The sequence below is a fragment of the Hippopotamus amphibius genome, chromosome 6, assembly GCF_030028045.1.
Source record: "Hippopotamus amphibius kiboko isolate mHipAmp2 chromosome 6, mHipAmp2.hap2, whole genome shotgun sequence".
Classification (NCBI taxonomy): domain Eukaryota; kingdom Metazoa; phylum Chordata; class Mammalia; order Artiodactyla; family Hippopotamidae; genus Hippopotamus; species Hippopotamus amphibius.
Window position 1 is genome coordinate 42,677,495 of NC_080191.1, and position 14,832 is coordinate 42,692,326.

Genomic DNA, 14,832 nt, shown 5'->3' on the forward strand with positions numbered 1-14,832 from the left:
TTCCTACGTTACCAGATACAGAGGCATCTTGTACCTGTGCTGTTCACAATCACAGGGAGGAACACATCAGGATCACGGGTGAGACACATGAGCAACTGTCAATAAACACAACCTGTACCCAAAATCAGGTTAAAGTACACCCAAGCTGCACAGCAATCCTAAAAGAAATCCTAGACTTCTCCTCCTCTATTCATTTTGTTTCATGTTAAAAATATATTCATATTACAGATTCAACGCAATCCCTATCGAATTACCAATGGCATTTTTCACAGAACTAGAGCAAGAAATCTTACGATTTGTATGGAAACGCAAAAGACCCCGAATAGCCAAAGCATCTTGAGAAGGAAAGACGGAGTTGGTGGAATTAGGCTTCCTGACTTCAGGCTATACTACAAGGCCACAGTGATCAAGACAGTATGCTACTGGCACAAAAATAGAAATGCAGATCAACGGAACAGAATAGAGAACCCAGAGGTAAACCCACACACATATGGGCACCTTATCTTTGACAAAGCAGGAAAGAATATACAATGGAAAAAAGACAGCCTCTTCAGTAAGTGGTGCTGGGAAAATTGGACAGCAACATGTAAAAGAATGAAATTAGAACACTTCCTAACACCATACACAAAAGTAAACTCAAAATGGATTAAAGACCTACATGCAAGGCCAGACACTATAAAACTCCTAGAGGAAAACATAGGCAGAACACTCTATGACAAACATTAAAAGATTCTTTTTGACCCACTTCCTAGAATAAAGGAAATAAAATCAAGAATAAACAAATGGGACCTCATGAAACTTAAAAGCTTTTGCACAGCGAAAGAAACCATAAACAAGACAAGTAGGCAACCCTCAGAATGGGAGAAAACACTTGCCAATGAAGCAACGGACAAAGGATTAATCTCCAAAATATACAAGCAGCTCATGCAGCTTAATACTAAAAAAGCAAATAACCCAATCCACAAATGGGCGGAAGACCTAAATAGACATTTTTCCAAAGAAGACATGCAGATGGCCAACAAACACATGAAAAGATGCTCAACATCACTAATCATTAGAGAAATGCAAGTCAAAGCCACAATGAGGTATCACCTCACTCCGGTCAGGATGGCCATCACCAAAAAATCTAGTAACAATAAATGTTGGCGAGGGTGTGGAGAAAAGGGAACTCTCCTGCACTGTTGGTGGGAATGTAAGTTGGTACAGCCACTATGGAAAACAGTTTGGAGGTTCCTTAAAAAACTAAAAATGGAACTACCATATGACCCAGTAATCCCACTACTGGGCATATACCCAGAGAAAACCATAATCCAAAAAGAAACATGTACCATAATGTTCATTGCAGCACTATTTACAATAGCCAGGACATGGAAGCAACCTAAATGCCCATCAACAGATGAATGGATAAAGAAGATGTGGCACATATTACAATGGAATATTACTCAGCCATAAAAAGGAATGAAATGGAACATATGTAATGAGGTGGATAGACCTAGAGACTGTCATACAGAGCAAAGTAATCCAGAAAGAGAAAAACAAATACCGTATGCTAACTCACATATATGGTAATCTGAAGAAATGGTACTGATGAACCCAGTGACAGGGCAAGAGTGGACATGCAGATGTAGAGAATGGACTTGAGGACACGGGGCTGGGGTGGGGGGTGGGGGGCGAAGGGGAAGCTGGGATGAAGTGAGAGAGTAGCACAGACATAGATACACTACCAAATGTAAAATAGATAACTAGCGGGAAGTTGCTGTATAACAAAAGGAGATCAGCTAGATGATGGGTGATGCTTTAGAGGGCCAGGACAGGGAGGGTGGGAAGGAGTCGCAGGTGGGAGGGGATATGGGGATATATGCATAAAAACAGCTGATTCACTTTGGTGTACCTCAAAAACTGGTACAAGAGTGTAAAGCAACTATATTCCAATAAAGAGCTCAATATATATATATATATATATATATATATATATATATATATATATATATATATATATATATCTTAGTGGGAGAACTCTACTATAAGGAGATGCATGTCTTTAAACATCTGAGATGCTGAAGAGTGACATTTTATACATACAGCATTTGAAATAGCTTCTTAACACAAACTTCTTATCAGGTGTTATTATTATAATCAACTTCCTCTTTTTTGTCACCAGCTGTTTCTTTCAGCAATGCCTAACTGGATCACATTATTCAAGCATTTCTTAAAAAACAAATGGTATTGTTGCAAAGTTACAATATAATGAATTTTGGCACAGTAAATTACATTTTGCACATAGATTTCAGTAAAAATTTCAAGGATGCATTCTAGAAAGACTCAAGAATGATCGGTTGCATTGCCACAAAGATCAACTTTCAGAGAAAGAATCAATTATTTATAATGAACAAAAGGGAACAGAATTCAGCAAGCCTTGCCCCATTTGGGTGGGAGTTAGGAGGCTTTCAGACTCACACCTTCTATGTGCAGAGGTATTCCATCTTGCTTTCTAAGGTATTCAAACTCCTGGGCTTATGATGAAAGTCTCTGCAAATGAAGAGAATATCTGGTGCCAAGACAGAGATACAATGTGATCTTCCATTCACTACGTAGCATAGATTCCCTTCTCCCTTTGACAAAATGGCAATAAGATGCTAGAAACAATGGGATGGGGGAGTGTAAAGGATGAATTTAGGAAGGAAAGCAAGGGCATACTTTATCCAGTATACAGATGATTTCTTTAAGGATGTGGTATGGTTAACTGACATCAAAGAAAACAGGATTTTCCAGTCTCAAGCCCTTTCCCCAACCTCAGAGATTCAACAACTGGAAATCAACTCCTGTCAAATAAATCATTCATCTAGCTTGTCAATTAAAGATTTTGAGAGAAAATTTTGATAAAGCAGTGCTCACCAGTATTTCTTATCTGTTGCTCACCAAATTACCTCTTTTCCCCCTCAATCTGACATGGAATTATTATAGCTCAGGTGAAAGATCATTTCCGGAATACGTAAAATAAAAGAACAAGACTGTTTTTTTCCTTGCAACAGAAAAAAAAATATGAAATATTAAGAAGTGTATGTGAAGGCTGTGTTGAACAGGGAAGATACAGAATGCAATGGTTTACAAATCACTGGTTAGTTACCAAGTAAGCAAGACACTTGTGAAGATGCCCAGAAGCAGCACTGTTATATGGGGCAGGGCCAATGTTTCTAGTTCACAAATCGTTAGACTACTTTATAGGATCATATTCTCAAATGACTCTTTTCCCTAACATTTACTGTGTACTTTGTACCACTGACTAAGTGTTATTTTAGAGTGCTGAAAAGAATGCAGTAAAAATTCACCGTTAAACTAAAAGAATCATAAACCTTTGGGAAAATAACAAATTTTAATGTCACAATTGCATCTAAAACTAAACTCATCTCAGTTATTTATCTTGGTAAGGGAGATAAAACTTTAAGAAAAGGAAGTAGTGGTATAAGAGGGGAAAAAAAGTTTTTATGGGTTTAAGAACACTCTAGGATTTGAGCAAATTTGCCAAATACACATAAAAATTTAACTTAAGTTCAAGATATTTATAATAAAAATTACCTTGATCTCCTTACCAATTTACTAGAAACTGGTATAATCATCAAAATTCACAATATGGACATTACTGCCTGCTCTTCGCAAAACTATAACCATTTGCTTCAGGTGGAAATGAATGATTACCAGAAAACAGACTTAATACCCAATTTCTCATACATAAGCACTAAAGGAGATTGGGTCCCTCGTACCTACAGATAAACATCATGGGTCTAGGTACCATGGAACTGTTTGAATGAGCAACTATTGCAGTTCTCAAGGTTCACCCATGTTGTAGCGTGTATCAGAATTCCCTTCCTTTTTAAGGCTGAATAATGTTCCACTGTATGTGTATACTACCTTTTTGTTTTATCCATTCATCTGCTGATGGACATTTAGGTTGCTTCCATCTTTTGGCTATTGTAAGTAATGATGTTAAGAACATGGGTGTACAAATATCTCTTTTAGATCCTCTTTTCAATACTTTGGGGTACATATCCAGAAGTATAATTGCTGGGTCATACGGTAATTCTATTTTTAACTTTTTGAAAAACTGCCATACTGTTAAAAATTGCTGATTTCTTTCAAAGATGAAAGCAGTATTCTTTGCTATTCTTTTTTTTTTAAATGAATTTATTCATTTACTGGCTGCTTTGGGTCTTCATTGCTGCACACAGGCTTTCTGTAGTTGCAGCAACCAGGGGCTACTCTTTGTTGTGGAGCACAGGCTCTAGGCACTCAGGCTTCAGTAGTTGTGGTACTCAGGCTCAGCATTTGTGGCTTGTGGGCTTTAGGGCACAGGCTCAGTAGTTGCAGCGCATGGACTTAGTTGTTCCCTGGCATGTGGGATCTTCCTGGACCAGGAATTGAACCCGTGTCCCCTGCATTAGCAGGTGGATTCTTAACCACTGCACTACCCGGGAAGCCCCCCAAATTGCTGATTTTTAAAGGGCTAATTTAATGATGGTGTTACAGATTTTGGTTTGTGCACCTACAATTTCATCAGATCCCAATCTAGAAAATACTAGCTGTAATGAGGTAGAGGAAGTTTCAGCCACTACATGTGTAGGTACTATATTCAGAGATCATGAAGGAGTAAGCATGTAGATAGTCTGCTGTAGAGAACAGTTTACGAAAGCAAATCCCATCTGGAAAGTGACTTTTCAAGCAATGGTTACAGAGAAAAATACAACTAAATTTCTTGAATAAGGAATAATCTCACATAATCATTACGTTTCAACACATGCTGTGTCACCACTATCTGATGTACATATCAATCTCTAGACAAACATTTATTCTGCAGTGGATAAAATGGGAATAAAGCATATCTTAGTGCAGAAAGAAAGATTCAAATGCATGTGAGGCTTTCTAACCACAGCTCGAACATTAGGAAAAAGAAACTAAAAAAATATTTTGAGATTCAAATGCCCAAAATATATGTAAATTATCCTGATGGATATAGGAAATAACAGACTATAACAGCTTTTTTCATTAAAAAGGTTAATTATGAAATATTTCAAATATATAAAAAAACATAAAACTTAATCACACCCCTTTAGCACAGCAAAGAAAACTGCCAACAAAACAACCTACTAAATGGGAGAAGGTAATTGCAAATGCTATATCTAATAAGGGATTAATATCCAAAATACATAAAGAACTTATACAACTCAACATAAAAAAAACAATTAAAAAATGGGCAGAAGATCTGAATAGACATTTTTCAAAAGAAGACATACAGATGGTCAACAGGCACATGAAAAGATGCTCAACAGCACTTATCATCAAGGAAATGCAAATCAAAACTGCAAATCAAAACCACCATGAGATATCACCTCACACCTGTCAGAATGGCTATTATAAAAAAACAACAAAGCGTTGGCAAGGATGTGGAGAAAAGGGAACCCTCATGCACTGTTGGCAGGAATGTAAAATGGTGCAGCCCCTGTGGAAACAGTAAAGAGGTTCCTCAAAAAATTAAAAACAAAACTACCATAAGATCCAGCAATTTCACTTCTAGGTGTTTATCCAGAGAAAATGAAAACACTAATTTGAAGAGATACATGCACCTCCAGGTTCACTGCAGCATTATTTACAATAGCCAAGATACAGAAGCAACCTAAATGTCTATCAATAGATGAATAGATAAAGAAGATGTGGTATATATCCATATCTATAGATGTATAGATACACACACACATATACAATGGACTAGTACTCAGCCATAAAAAGAATGAAATCATGCCATTCGCAACAACATGGATGGAGCTAGAGAATATTTATGCTGAGTGCAATAACTCAGAGAAAGCCAAGTACCGCATGGTTTCACTTTTAAGTAGAATTGAGAAACAAAACAGGCAAACAAACAAAAACAAAACAGAAAAAGACTCATAGATACAGAGAACAAACCGATGGTTGCCAGAGGGGAGGAGCATGTGAAGATGCGGAAAATAGGTGAAGGGGATTAAGAGGTACAAACTTCCAGTTATGAAATAAGTCCTGGGGATGTAGCACACAGCATAAGGAATAGAGTCATTAACACTGTAATGTACTTTGTACAGTGACAGATGGTAGCTAGGCTTGTGATGATCATTCCTATGTCGTACACCTGAAATTAACACAATATTATAAGTCAATTATACTTCTTCACACACCCACGTATATACCATGTAGACTCAGAAATGCAATATTACATATACAGTTGAAGATTTCTGTCATCCCCTCTCAATTCTATTTCACTCCTATCCTTCTAAGAGGTAACTATTCTTAATTTATTTATAATTCCCGTACATACTTCTATCCTTTTATAATATAAACATATTTTAAAAATTGTCTTGCATGTGATTACAATTTGTATAGATGTATACTCTACACGTGCTTGTATAATTTTTTTCCCTCAACATTGTTTTTGAGATATACTGATAGTGATACAGAAAACTCTAGTTAACTTAAGCGCTCTATAACATTCCATTAAATGACTACACCAGAAAGTATTTATTCATTCTTCTGTTGATAGATACTTACCAATTCCGCTAGGGGAGGGGTTAATACGAACAATGTTAACATAAACATTCTTCATTATATCTCTTTATGCATGCCAAAGATTTTTTTGCAGTACACATCTAGAGATAGAACTGCTGACTCTTGGTGATATGTTTTATTTGATATTATCAGCTACTGCCAAACTGAGCTTCAAAACATAGCGCCAACACACTCTCCCACCAGCAATGCCTGTGTGTCCCACTCTCCTCAGCCTTGTCATTGTTATAATAAGGGCTTTTAATTGTTGGCTTTAGAGTGGTATTTTCTTGTTTTGTTCTGCTTTGTTTTTAATGAAACATTAACGTGAGTGGGGAGTGGCCTAGAGAAAAGAGAGGGAGCTAAACACGGGACAAGGGGGAAGAATCACAAGAATTACAGCTGAGAGCTGTTGTTGTAAAGGAATTTCTGATGATAGAAGAAATGGTTCATTAAAACAACTTCCTCACTCTACACAACAGCCATTCATTTCTCCCAAGCCCTTTCTGATGACAGATGCATTCCATATATCTGCCCACAACTCTTTGGCCAATGGTGTGCAGACCTACTGTCCCATTTAACGAGAGACCCCAAGGGAAGATCTGATAATTTCTATGATGCACAAAATAAATCAGAAAACAACTGTTCCCAGCAATTTCTTATTTTCAAGCAAATTTAAATCTCAGAATTGAGTCTCATTAGTAGGCACATAAGTTTTCATGATACTTATCTAAAGAAAATTGGGAAAATTGTTATTACAATGCTAAGGAAAAAAAGAATATCTAGCAACTTCCCTTTCTCAAAGTGCAATGAATCATTTTTTTGAAAAAAATTAAATATTTCATTGTTGATACAATAAGAGAGTACTTGTCATTTAAAACGGATACAAATCCTATTGCAAGTACATGATTTGATTAGATTCTATGAAAACTCAGACATAGATTTTAAGTACTTATATGACTCCTATCAATTATTTTTCAGGAGCTTAAATTTGAAAAATTTTTTTCCCTATGATTTCTTCCTAAGAATTTGCTGCCAAAGAGAAACTGTCCTCTTCAACAAAGAGCAGCAGATGAAAATAAAACCGGCGCAGCTGTACTTTCTAGATGTCCAAAGAACCTAAGTGAAGCTAGATATGTGATAAGAATAGCATTCTCATTGTCTTTGCCCTATGAAAATAGGGAGATGCTTCATTTTTATTTTATTTGGCTAATCCATACATAATATATTATTTATAAATATCTCTTGTTCTGCCTTATTTCACAGCAGTTTTCCTTTCTGCTGATGGCAGGGATGACAGTTACACCTACAACTATCTGCAACAGGAATAAATTTAAAAAATTAAAAATACACACACACACACACACACACTTTCCTTAGTAGCAGAACCTGAGGAATTTCTAGTGCTCAGAGGAAATTGTTAGGCTGGAAAAAAAACTTTCTACCCCAGACCTTTGTCCTCTGCAACCAGATACCTATTTGGGCCAGGAATAAACTAAATAAGAAAATGGCAAAAGCTTAAATTAATGGAATGAGGAAGACAAAGGGATGAATGTTGCATGAAACAACTCAGGATGTATGGCTGATGGGTTTTTATCCTTCTAACTAGAAGTAACTGCAATCAAGTTTAGTGGTTAAGGGGAACGGGCTTTGGAGTTAGACAGACCGGGTCCCAAATTCTCCATATCACCTTGGGCAAATGATTGAATTTGTCAGAGTCTCAGTTTGCAATCCTATACTTTGGTGATAGGATATATACCCTACAGGGATGTTTTAAGAAAAACGTGAAAATGTATGTGGGTAAAGCACTTAGTATCTAGCACATAGTAAGTGCTCAATAACAAGCAGCGATTATGTACAAGATAAATGAGTATATTTTAGATAGATAAGTCTCTTTAAAGAACGGTTTTATTCAAATACCAATAACATTTCTATACAAAGTCTGGCTGAAAGCAATTAAAAACCTCAGTTTATTTGTCCCCCACAAACTTCTGATAAGATTAGCTTTATCTCTTTCTTTCAAATGTAATTTTAAAAAACTTCCCTAGGAAAGAATGGCCATAAATGGTATCCACCAGATACCAGTAGGACAAGAATAAAAACAGTGTAGAGTGAGAAATGTCCAACACAATACTGCCTGCTTAAAATAAACTTAATGCAAAGAAATTAAAATAGCAGAATAAAAAGAGTACATAAAATAATCTCTTCATCAGCTACTAATATATGTTGTAAATAGTACCAAATCAAAATGTTTAACTAAAAATACACCATCATGAAATGTCTGACACATTAACTAAAGGGGCAAATCTGGGGTAAAATTAAGTAGGGGTTTTTTAAAGAATTGCTCCAGGTGAAAAACAGATTTAGACAGAATTAGGGAAAATCTCTTAGAACTATTTCAGAGTATTCTAGAAAGGGATAGCCCAGCACTCCCCAGCACAATGCCTGGCGTGCAGTAAAGGTATTTGTTAAATGACACTGCAGATTTTTTAGACAAAGTCATATAAACTTTAGATATGCAGATAAAAGCAAAATACTACTAATTTTTTTTGGCTTGGATTTTGAGTTAGAGATCTTCATATTGCCAATTCCTAAGCTATTAGAAGTATGGCTCTGGGTTTTAGGGCTCCACATCCCAAGGTTGGCTTTGATTTGGGAACTCAAAGTTATAGATGAGAAAAAGCCACAAAGAGGTTGATGGAAGTTTCACAGAGGAAATGAATGATATCAGGTTCAGCATGACTTATGTACTGAACTGTTAGATGCTTTTCAAAGAATCACAGTGTAAAACCATTTGGCCTTGCAGAAGCATTTTAGGCAATCTTTTTGGTTGGAGGAAATACCCTCCTATCATTAAGTTCCTATAATGGAAAGAATGCCATGAGACATGCTGCATTTTGTAGACAAATACGGTAAGTTTTTCCTCCCCCTTTCCCACTTTAACTGAAATCATATCCCAGTGAAAGAGGATGGCAATTTTCTGGTGAGAGAAAGAATTTCTACTCAGAGTATTTTCAGTAGGCAGCATATTTCTAGTTGGAGACAGGTGTGCCAATGAAACCCCAGTGGTGACACAGCGTGAGGGCTAACCATACCTTATGCAATCTCCTCTTTTTCCTCCAGTGTGTATACTGACAACTTCCTATTAACAACAGTCTCCTCTGCTGCAACTCCAAATGGAGCTCAGAACTCAATACTAAGTTTTTCCCCCACCTGTATATCATCAAATTTCCACACTGAATTCCAGATAAACCTCACAATGTAACTAGTCAGTGTTTAATAATTATCGGACTGACAAAAACATCCTTTCACAAACATACACTACTTGAATTTGGGGGGATGACAAAGAGGTATCCCTAAAACTCTGGTGCTTAAAGTAAATATTTAGTAAACAAGTGAGGTACCTTCAGTGACTGCAGAGAGTCTGAATTAGTGTCACAGTAGAGGATGATGTTGTTGGCCATGCTGAAACTTTCCCTCACTCCAAGGTGGTAAAATAAGGACGGCTGCCGGAAGGCATCACTCATCTCCACCACGGCAATATCTGCAAACAGAAAAAAAGTCCCCAAAAGATGACACCTAAATAATGCCCAGTAAGCACGTTTTGGTTTCAATAACTTAGTATTAAAAGAGGAAATGAGGAAACGATAGGGATTTTCCCTCTTCATTTACCACTGCATTTTAAATTAGCAGTTCTACCGGAAGTGGTTTTACAAACTGCAGCAAAACTGCATTTTTAAAACAAGAAGGGGAGCATATAATTACTGGAAACTAAGGAGAGTCTGCAATGGTGGGAAGCGGGGCTGATGCTTTCTGTTAAATTTCAACATTGAAAACAAGTTAACTAAGTTTCCAGAAGCAAATCCATGGGAAACAGAAGTAAGTAATAAATGTAACATAATACTTAAAAAAGCAAATAGGTAAGGTTATGGCTCAAATTCAGAGCTGTATTTTATAATTATTAATATCTAGCAAATCCCTAGCAAGTATAGTCAAGAAAAAGAGAAAGCAAAGGTATAGAAATTATGACTAAGAAGGAGAATATAACCACAGATACAAAGTCTTCCAAAGCTCACAGATCTATCACCAAGGTAGCATAAACTTGATACCAAAATTTGACAATGTCACAAAAATACAATTCAGATTAGTCTCAAACTCATTTATGTATGAAGACAAAAACATAAAAGAAAAATGAGCAAAATGCACCAAGCATTATACTACAAGAATATTAGATCATGGGTTTAAAATTTATTTTGGGAAGGCAAGGATGGCTTGATGGGAAAAAATCATCAGCATTCCCAAAGATGCCCCAAGTACTTTAACTAAAATTCAAAATCCACTTCTCATTAAAAATAACTGCCAATTGAAAATATAAGGACATGTCTTTAAAGTGAAAAATAATATATATTTCATAACTGCCAACTTTGTGTTTATAGGTATTCCCATGAAAATCAAGAAAAAGACAAGGCTGTCAACTATTCTCACTACTAATACACTTTCTGAAAATCCTAACCAAGGCAATAAGATTTCACGAAGTACGGAAATATAATTCTATAAAATAAAACACATAATTACCATCACTTTCAGATGTTATGATTACCAACCAAAAAAACCCCCAAGAGAGTCAACAAAATAACTACTACAAGCAATAATAAAATTTAGTAAGGTATCAAGATGCAAAATTATGAAAACCAAGAGCTTCCTTTATAATCAGGATAAGCTTCTGGAAAATATAATAGTTAAACAGATCCCACTCAATTAAAATGAAAATGTTAACATACAGCAAATTGAACAGATGATGCTAAATTGTTTAAAATATGTGCAATAAGGGACAGATGAAAGGTTAATATCTTTATAAATCATCTCTTATTGGTCAGTTTAAAACAAATAAGCAACCATAAAAACATTACAATAGAAAATTAGGCTATGGATATAGACAGGTAAAATCACAAAAGTATAACAAATGGTAAATAAATATATAAAAATATTCTACATCTCACTACTAATAAATGCACATTAAACCAATAATAAAGTGCCAAGTTTTTTCCCTAACAAGTGGCCAAAGATATTTCAAAATACCCAATGAAGACGCAGAGAAATGATACTCTTACATGCTGTGGGGAAGTGTAAACTTCTTAGGAGACTTAAGTACTTAAAATTACGCACACTCTTTAACTCAATGATTCCATTCCTAAGAACTTATCCTGAGAAAATTCCTATAAATGTGGCAGATTTACTTGTAAGTACACCCACTGAAATATTATTTTTGCATAAAGAATGGAAAATGCCTAAATATCCATCATTAGAAAAACGGCCACACACACTCACACACAATGATAAATTCAATTAATGGCACATTATATAGCCATTGAAAACTATGTTATAGAAGAATAATAATAGGGGTAATTCAGCTGTAGTAAGGAAAAATATTAAAATATATACATTTTAATGTATAGCATACACATTAAAATATAACATATACATTATAATGAATAGATTATTATATACATATATTCTATGTGTATATATGTACACGAATAAAAATGTTCTGGAAAGTTGTACACCAAAATGTAAACTGTGAAATAAAGACACAGATGTAGAGAACAAACATATGGTCACCAAGTGGGGAAAGCGAGGAGGGTGGGGGGGGAATGAATTGGGAGATTGGGATTGACATATATACATTACTAATAAGAAAATATCAAATTGTGCACTTTAAATATATACAGTTTATTATGTCAATTATATCTCAATAAAAGTTCTTTAAAAAATGTAAACTGTGATAATAGCTGTGTAAGAGAATTATGAATTACCTTTTCCTCTTTATACCTTCTAGATTGTTTACAATTTCTATTATGAACACATTATTTTTGTAATTTAGGAACCCACCAAAATATAAAAAGAACACTGAAGACCTGTGTGACTGAATGTAAAATCAAAGTGAAGCACTCTTATAAAAGGAGCGCAGACCCTCAAGAGGCTGTCTGATAGTCTGCCTTATCTAATGAATGTGAAATTAGCGTCCACATTCTGTGAAGGAGAAATAAATCAGATCAAATGGAGGCTGAAGACATAGAAGATTGAGTGAGGTTGTAAAAGCGGAGGACAGGTCAAAGGAGCTTCAGAAGATGTCTTCAAGGCTAACCATGACTTCAGCACTCTTTAATACAAATAGAGAGTTTTCTTTTGGGGTCCTTAATATTTCTGCATCAAAAATCAACACATGAAAAAACTGAGTCATTGCATCCCACCCACACGCTCCATCTGCCTCCTGCACCCACACAGCTTCCTCCTCCCACAGATGCCAGCCACTCACAGTCAGCCACACTGCTTTCAAATCAAGAGACAGCAATATAATGTGGCTGAGAGAAACAAAATAAAACAGCTTCTGATGAAAAATAAATGAGAGATATGCAAAGAAAAATACTAAGTTAAAGTAGTGACAAGAGGAGGGAAATGGGTTCTTTCCAGCAAACTGACTCGTGGAATTTGTTGCTAAAATAAAATATAAATGCTGCAGAAGGTTTTCAGATTGAGAGAAACAAGACATTTAAAATAAATGGTACAAGCAAACTAAGGTATATTCATTAGATCTGAATATCTAAACAAGAACAGACCCATTTGGGGGTACAATATAGAACATTAAAAATGCTTATTTGCATAGTAATTTCAAAACACCATAATATAGTATGATAACTCAGAAGAAGACAGGCATTTTTCCTACTTTAAATTCAGATAAGTGATTTGTTCTAAGATATTTGTATTTTTCCTTAATATACTTTTTAATTTCCACAGAGTAAAATAAACTCTTTTATCTTCTTTGGTAAAGTGTTCAAAGCATGTGCACATATTTTTTTTATTGTTGAGTTTGCTTTCTTACTGTGTTTTGTGTATTTTTATATGTATATTAGCTGGATATTTTTCCTTTGCCAGATATGTGATTTACAAATACCTTCTCCAAGTTTTTGACTTGCCTTTTCGTTCTGTTAAATGTCTTTAAGAAAGCAGAAGTTTTGAACTTTTTTTTTTTTTTTTTTTTTTTTGGCGCACGGGCTTAGTTGCTCCGTGGCATGTGGGATCTTCCTGGAGCAGGGACTGAACTCATGTCCTCTGCATTGGCAGGTGGATTCCCAACCACTGCGCCACCCAGGAAGCCCAGAAGTTTTGAACTTTAATCCCAATTTATCAATTTCTTTTTTTTCTATTGTGTATTATGCTTTCAGTGTGGTATCTCAAAAAAATCTTTGCCTAACTCAAGTCACGCCAAGTTTTCTCCTATGTTTTCTCCTGAAAGTTTTATAGCTTTTATACTTTACATTTATGATCCATTTTGATTTTCTTTTCCAAAAATTTTTGGATTTTCTATTCTATGCCAACGATCTATGTGTCTACCTTTTGCCAACACAGATGCTCCTCAACTTACAATGGGATCATGTCCAGATAAACCCCTGGTAAGTTGAAAATATTGTAAGTTGAAATACATTTAATACACTTAACCTACCAAACATCATAGTTTAGCTTAACCTACCTTCAATGTGCTCAGAACACTTACATTAGCCTACAGTTGGGCAAAATCATCTAACAAAGCCTATTTTATAATGGTGTTGAATATCTCATAATGTATTGAATAGTGTACTGAAAGTGAAAACAGAATGGTTGTATGGGTACAGAATGGTTGTAAGCGTATCAGTTGTTTCCCCTCCTAATTGCCTGGCTGACTGGGAGCTTCAGCTTCCTGCCACTGCCCAGTATCACAAGAGAGAATGGTACCACTAGCCCAGGAAAAGATCAAAATTCAAAATTCGAAGTATAGTTTCTACTGAATGGGTATCATTTTTGCACCATCACAAAGCCAAAAATTGTAAACTGAACCATCGTAAGTCAGGGACCTTCTGTGTTATGTACACTGTTTTGTCTATTGTAGCTTTATGGTTGGTACTGGAATCAGGCAGTGTGAGTCCTCCAACTCTTCTGTTTTCAAAATTGTTGTAGCTTTTTAGTTCTTCTATTTGCTTTCCTGTATAAATTTCTGAATCAGTTGGTAGCTGAGAGCTATCCACTGATAGCTACAAACAATTCTCCCAGAATTTTGACTAGGATTACGATGACTACAGATCATTTTGGGGAGAACTGACATCTTAACAACACTGAGCCTTCCAGGGCATGAATATAGCATATCTGTCCACTTATTTATGTCTTTTTTGAATTTGTCCATCAGTATTTTGTAATTTTCAATATACAGTTCCTATACATATTTTGTTAAAT

The 14,832-nt window shown here is 35.5% G+C and overlaps 1 protein-coding gene across 2 annotated transcripts in view; it reads right to left on the minus strand.

The window, feature by feature from the left end:
• The window catches only part of MAP3K5 (mitogen-activated protein kinase kinase kinase 5), a 194,417-nt gene that overhangs the window by 127,193 nt on the left and 52,392 nt on the right, over nucleotides 1–14,832 (minus strand). The window contains exon 2 of one of the 2 annotated variants that reach the window (XM_057737704.1): nucleotides 9,972–10,111. The exons of the other annotated variant lie outside the window; for it this stretch is intronic. Coding sequence (XP_057593687.1) covers nucleotides 9,972–10,111 — 140 coding nt within the window. The remainder of the gene's footprint in view (nucleotides 1–9,971; nucleotides 10,112–14,832) is intronic. 2 annotated transcript variants of the gene reach the window in all.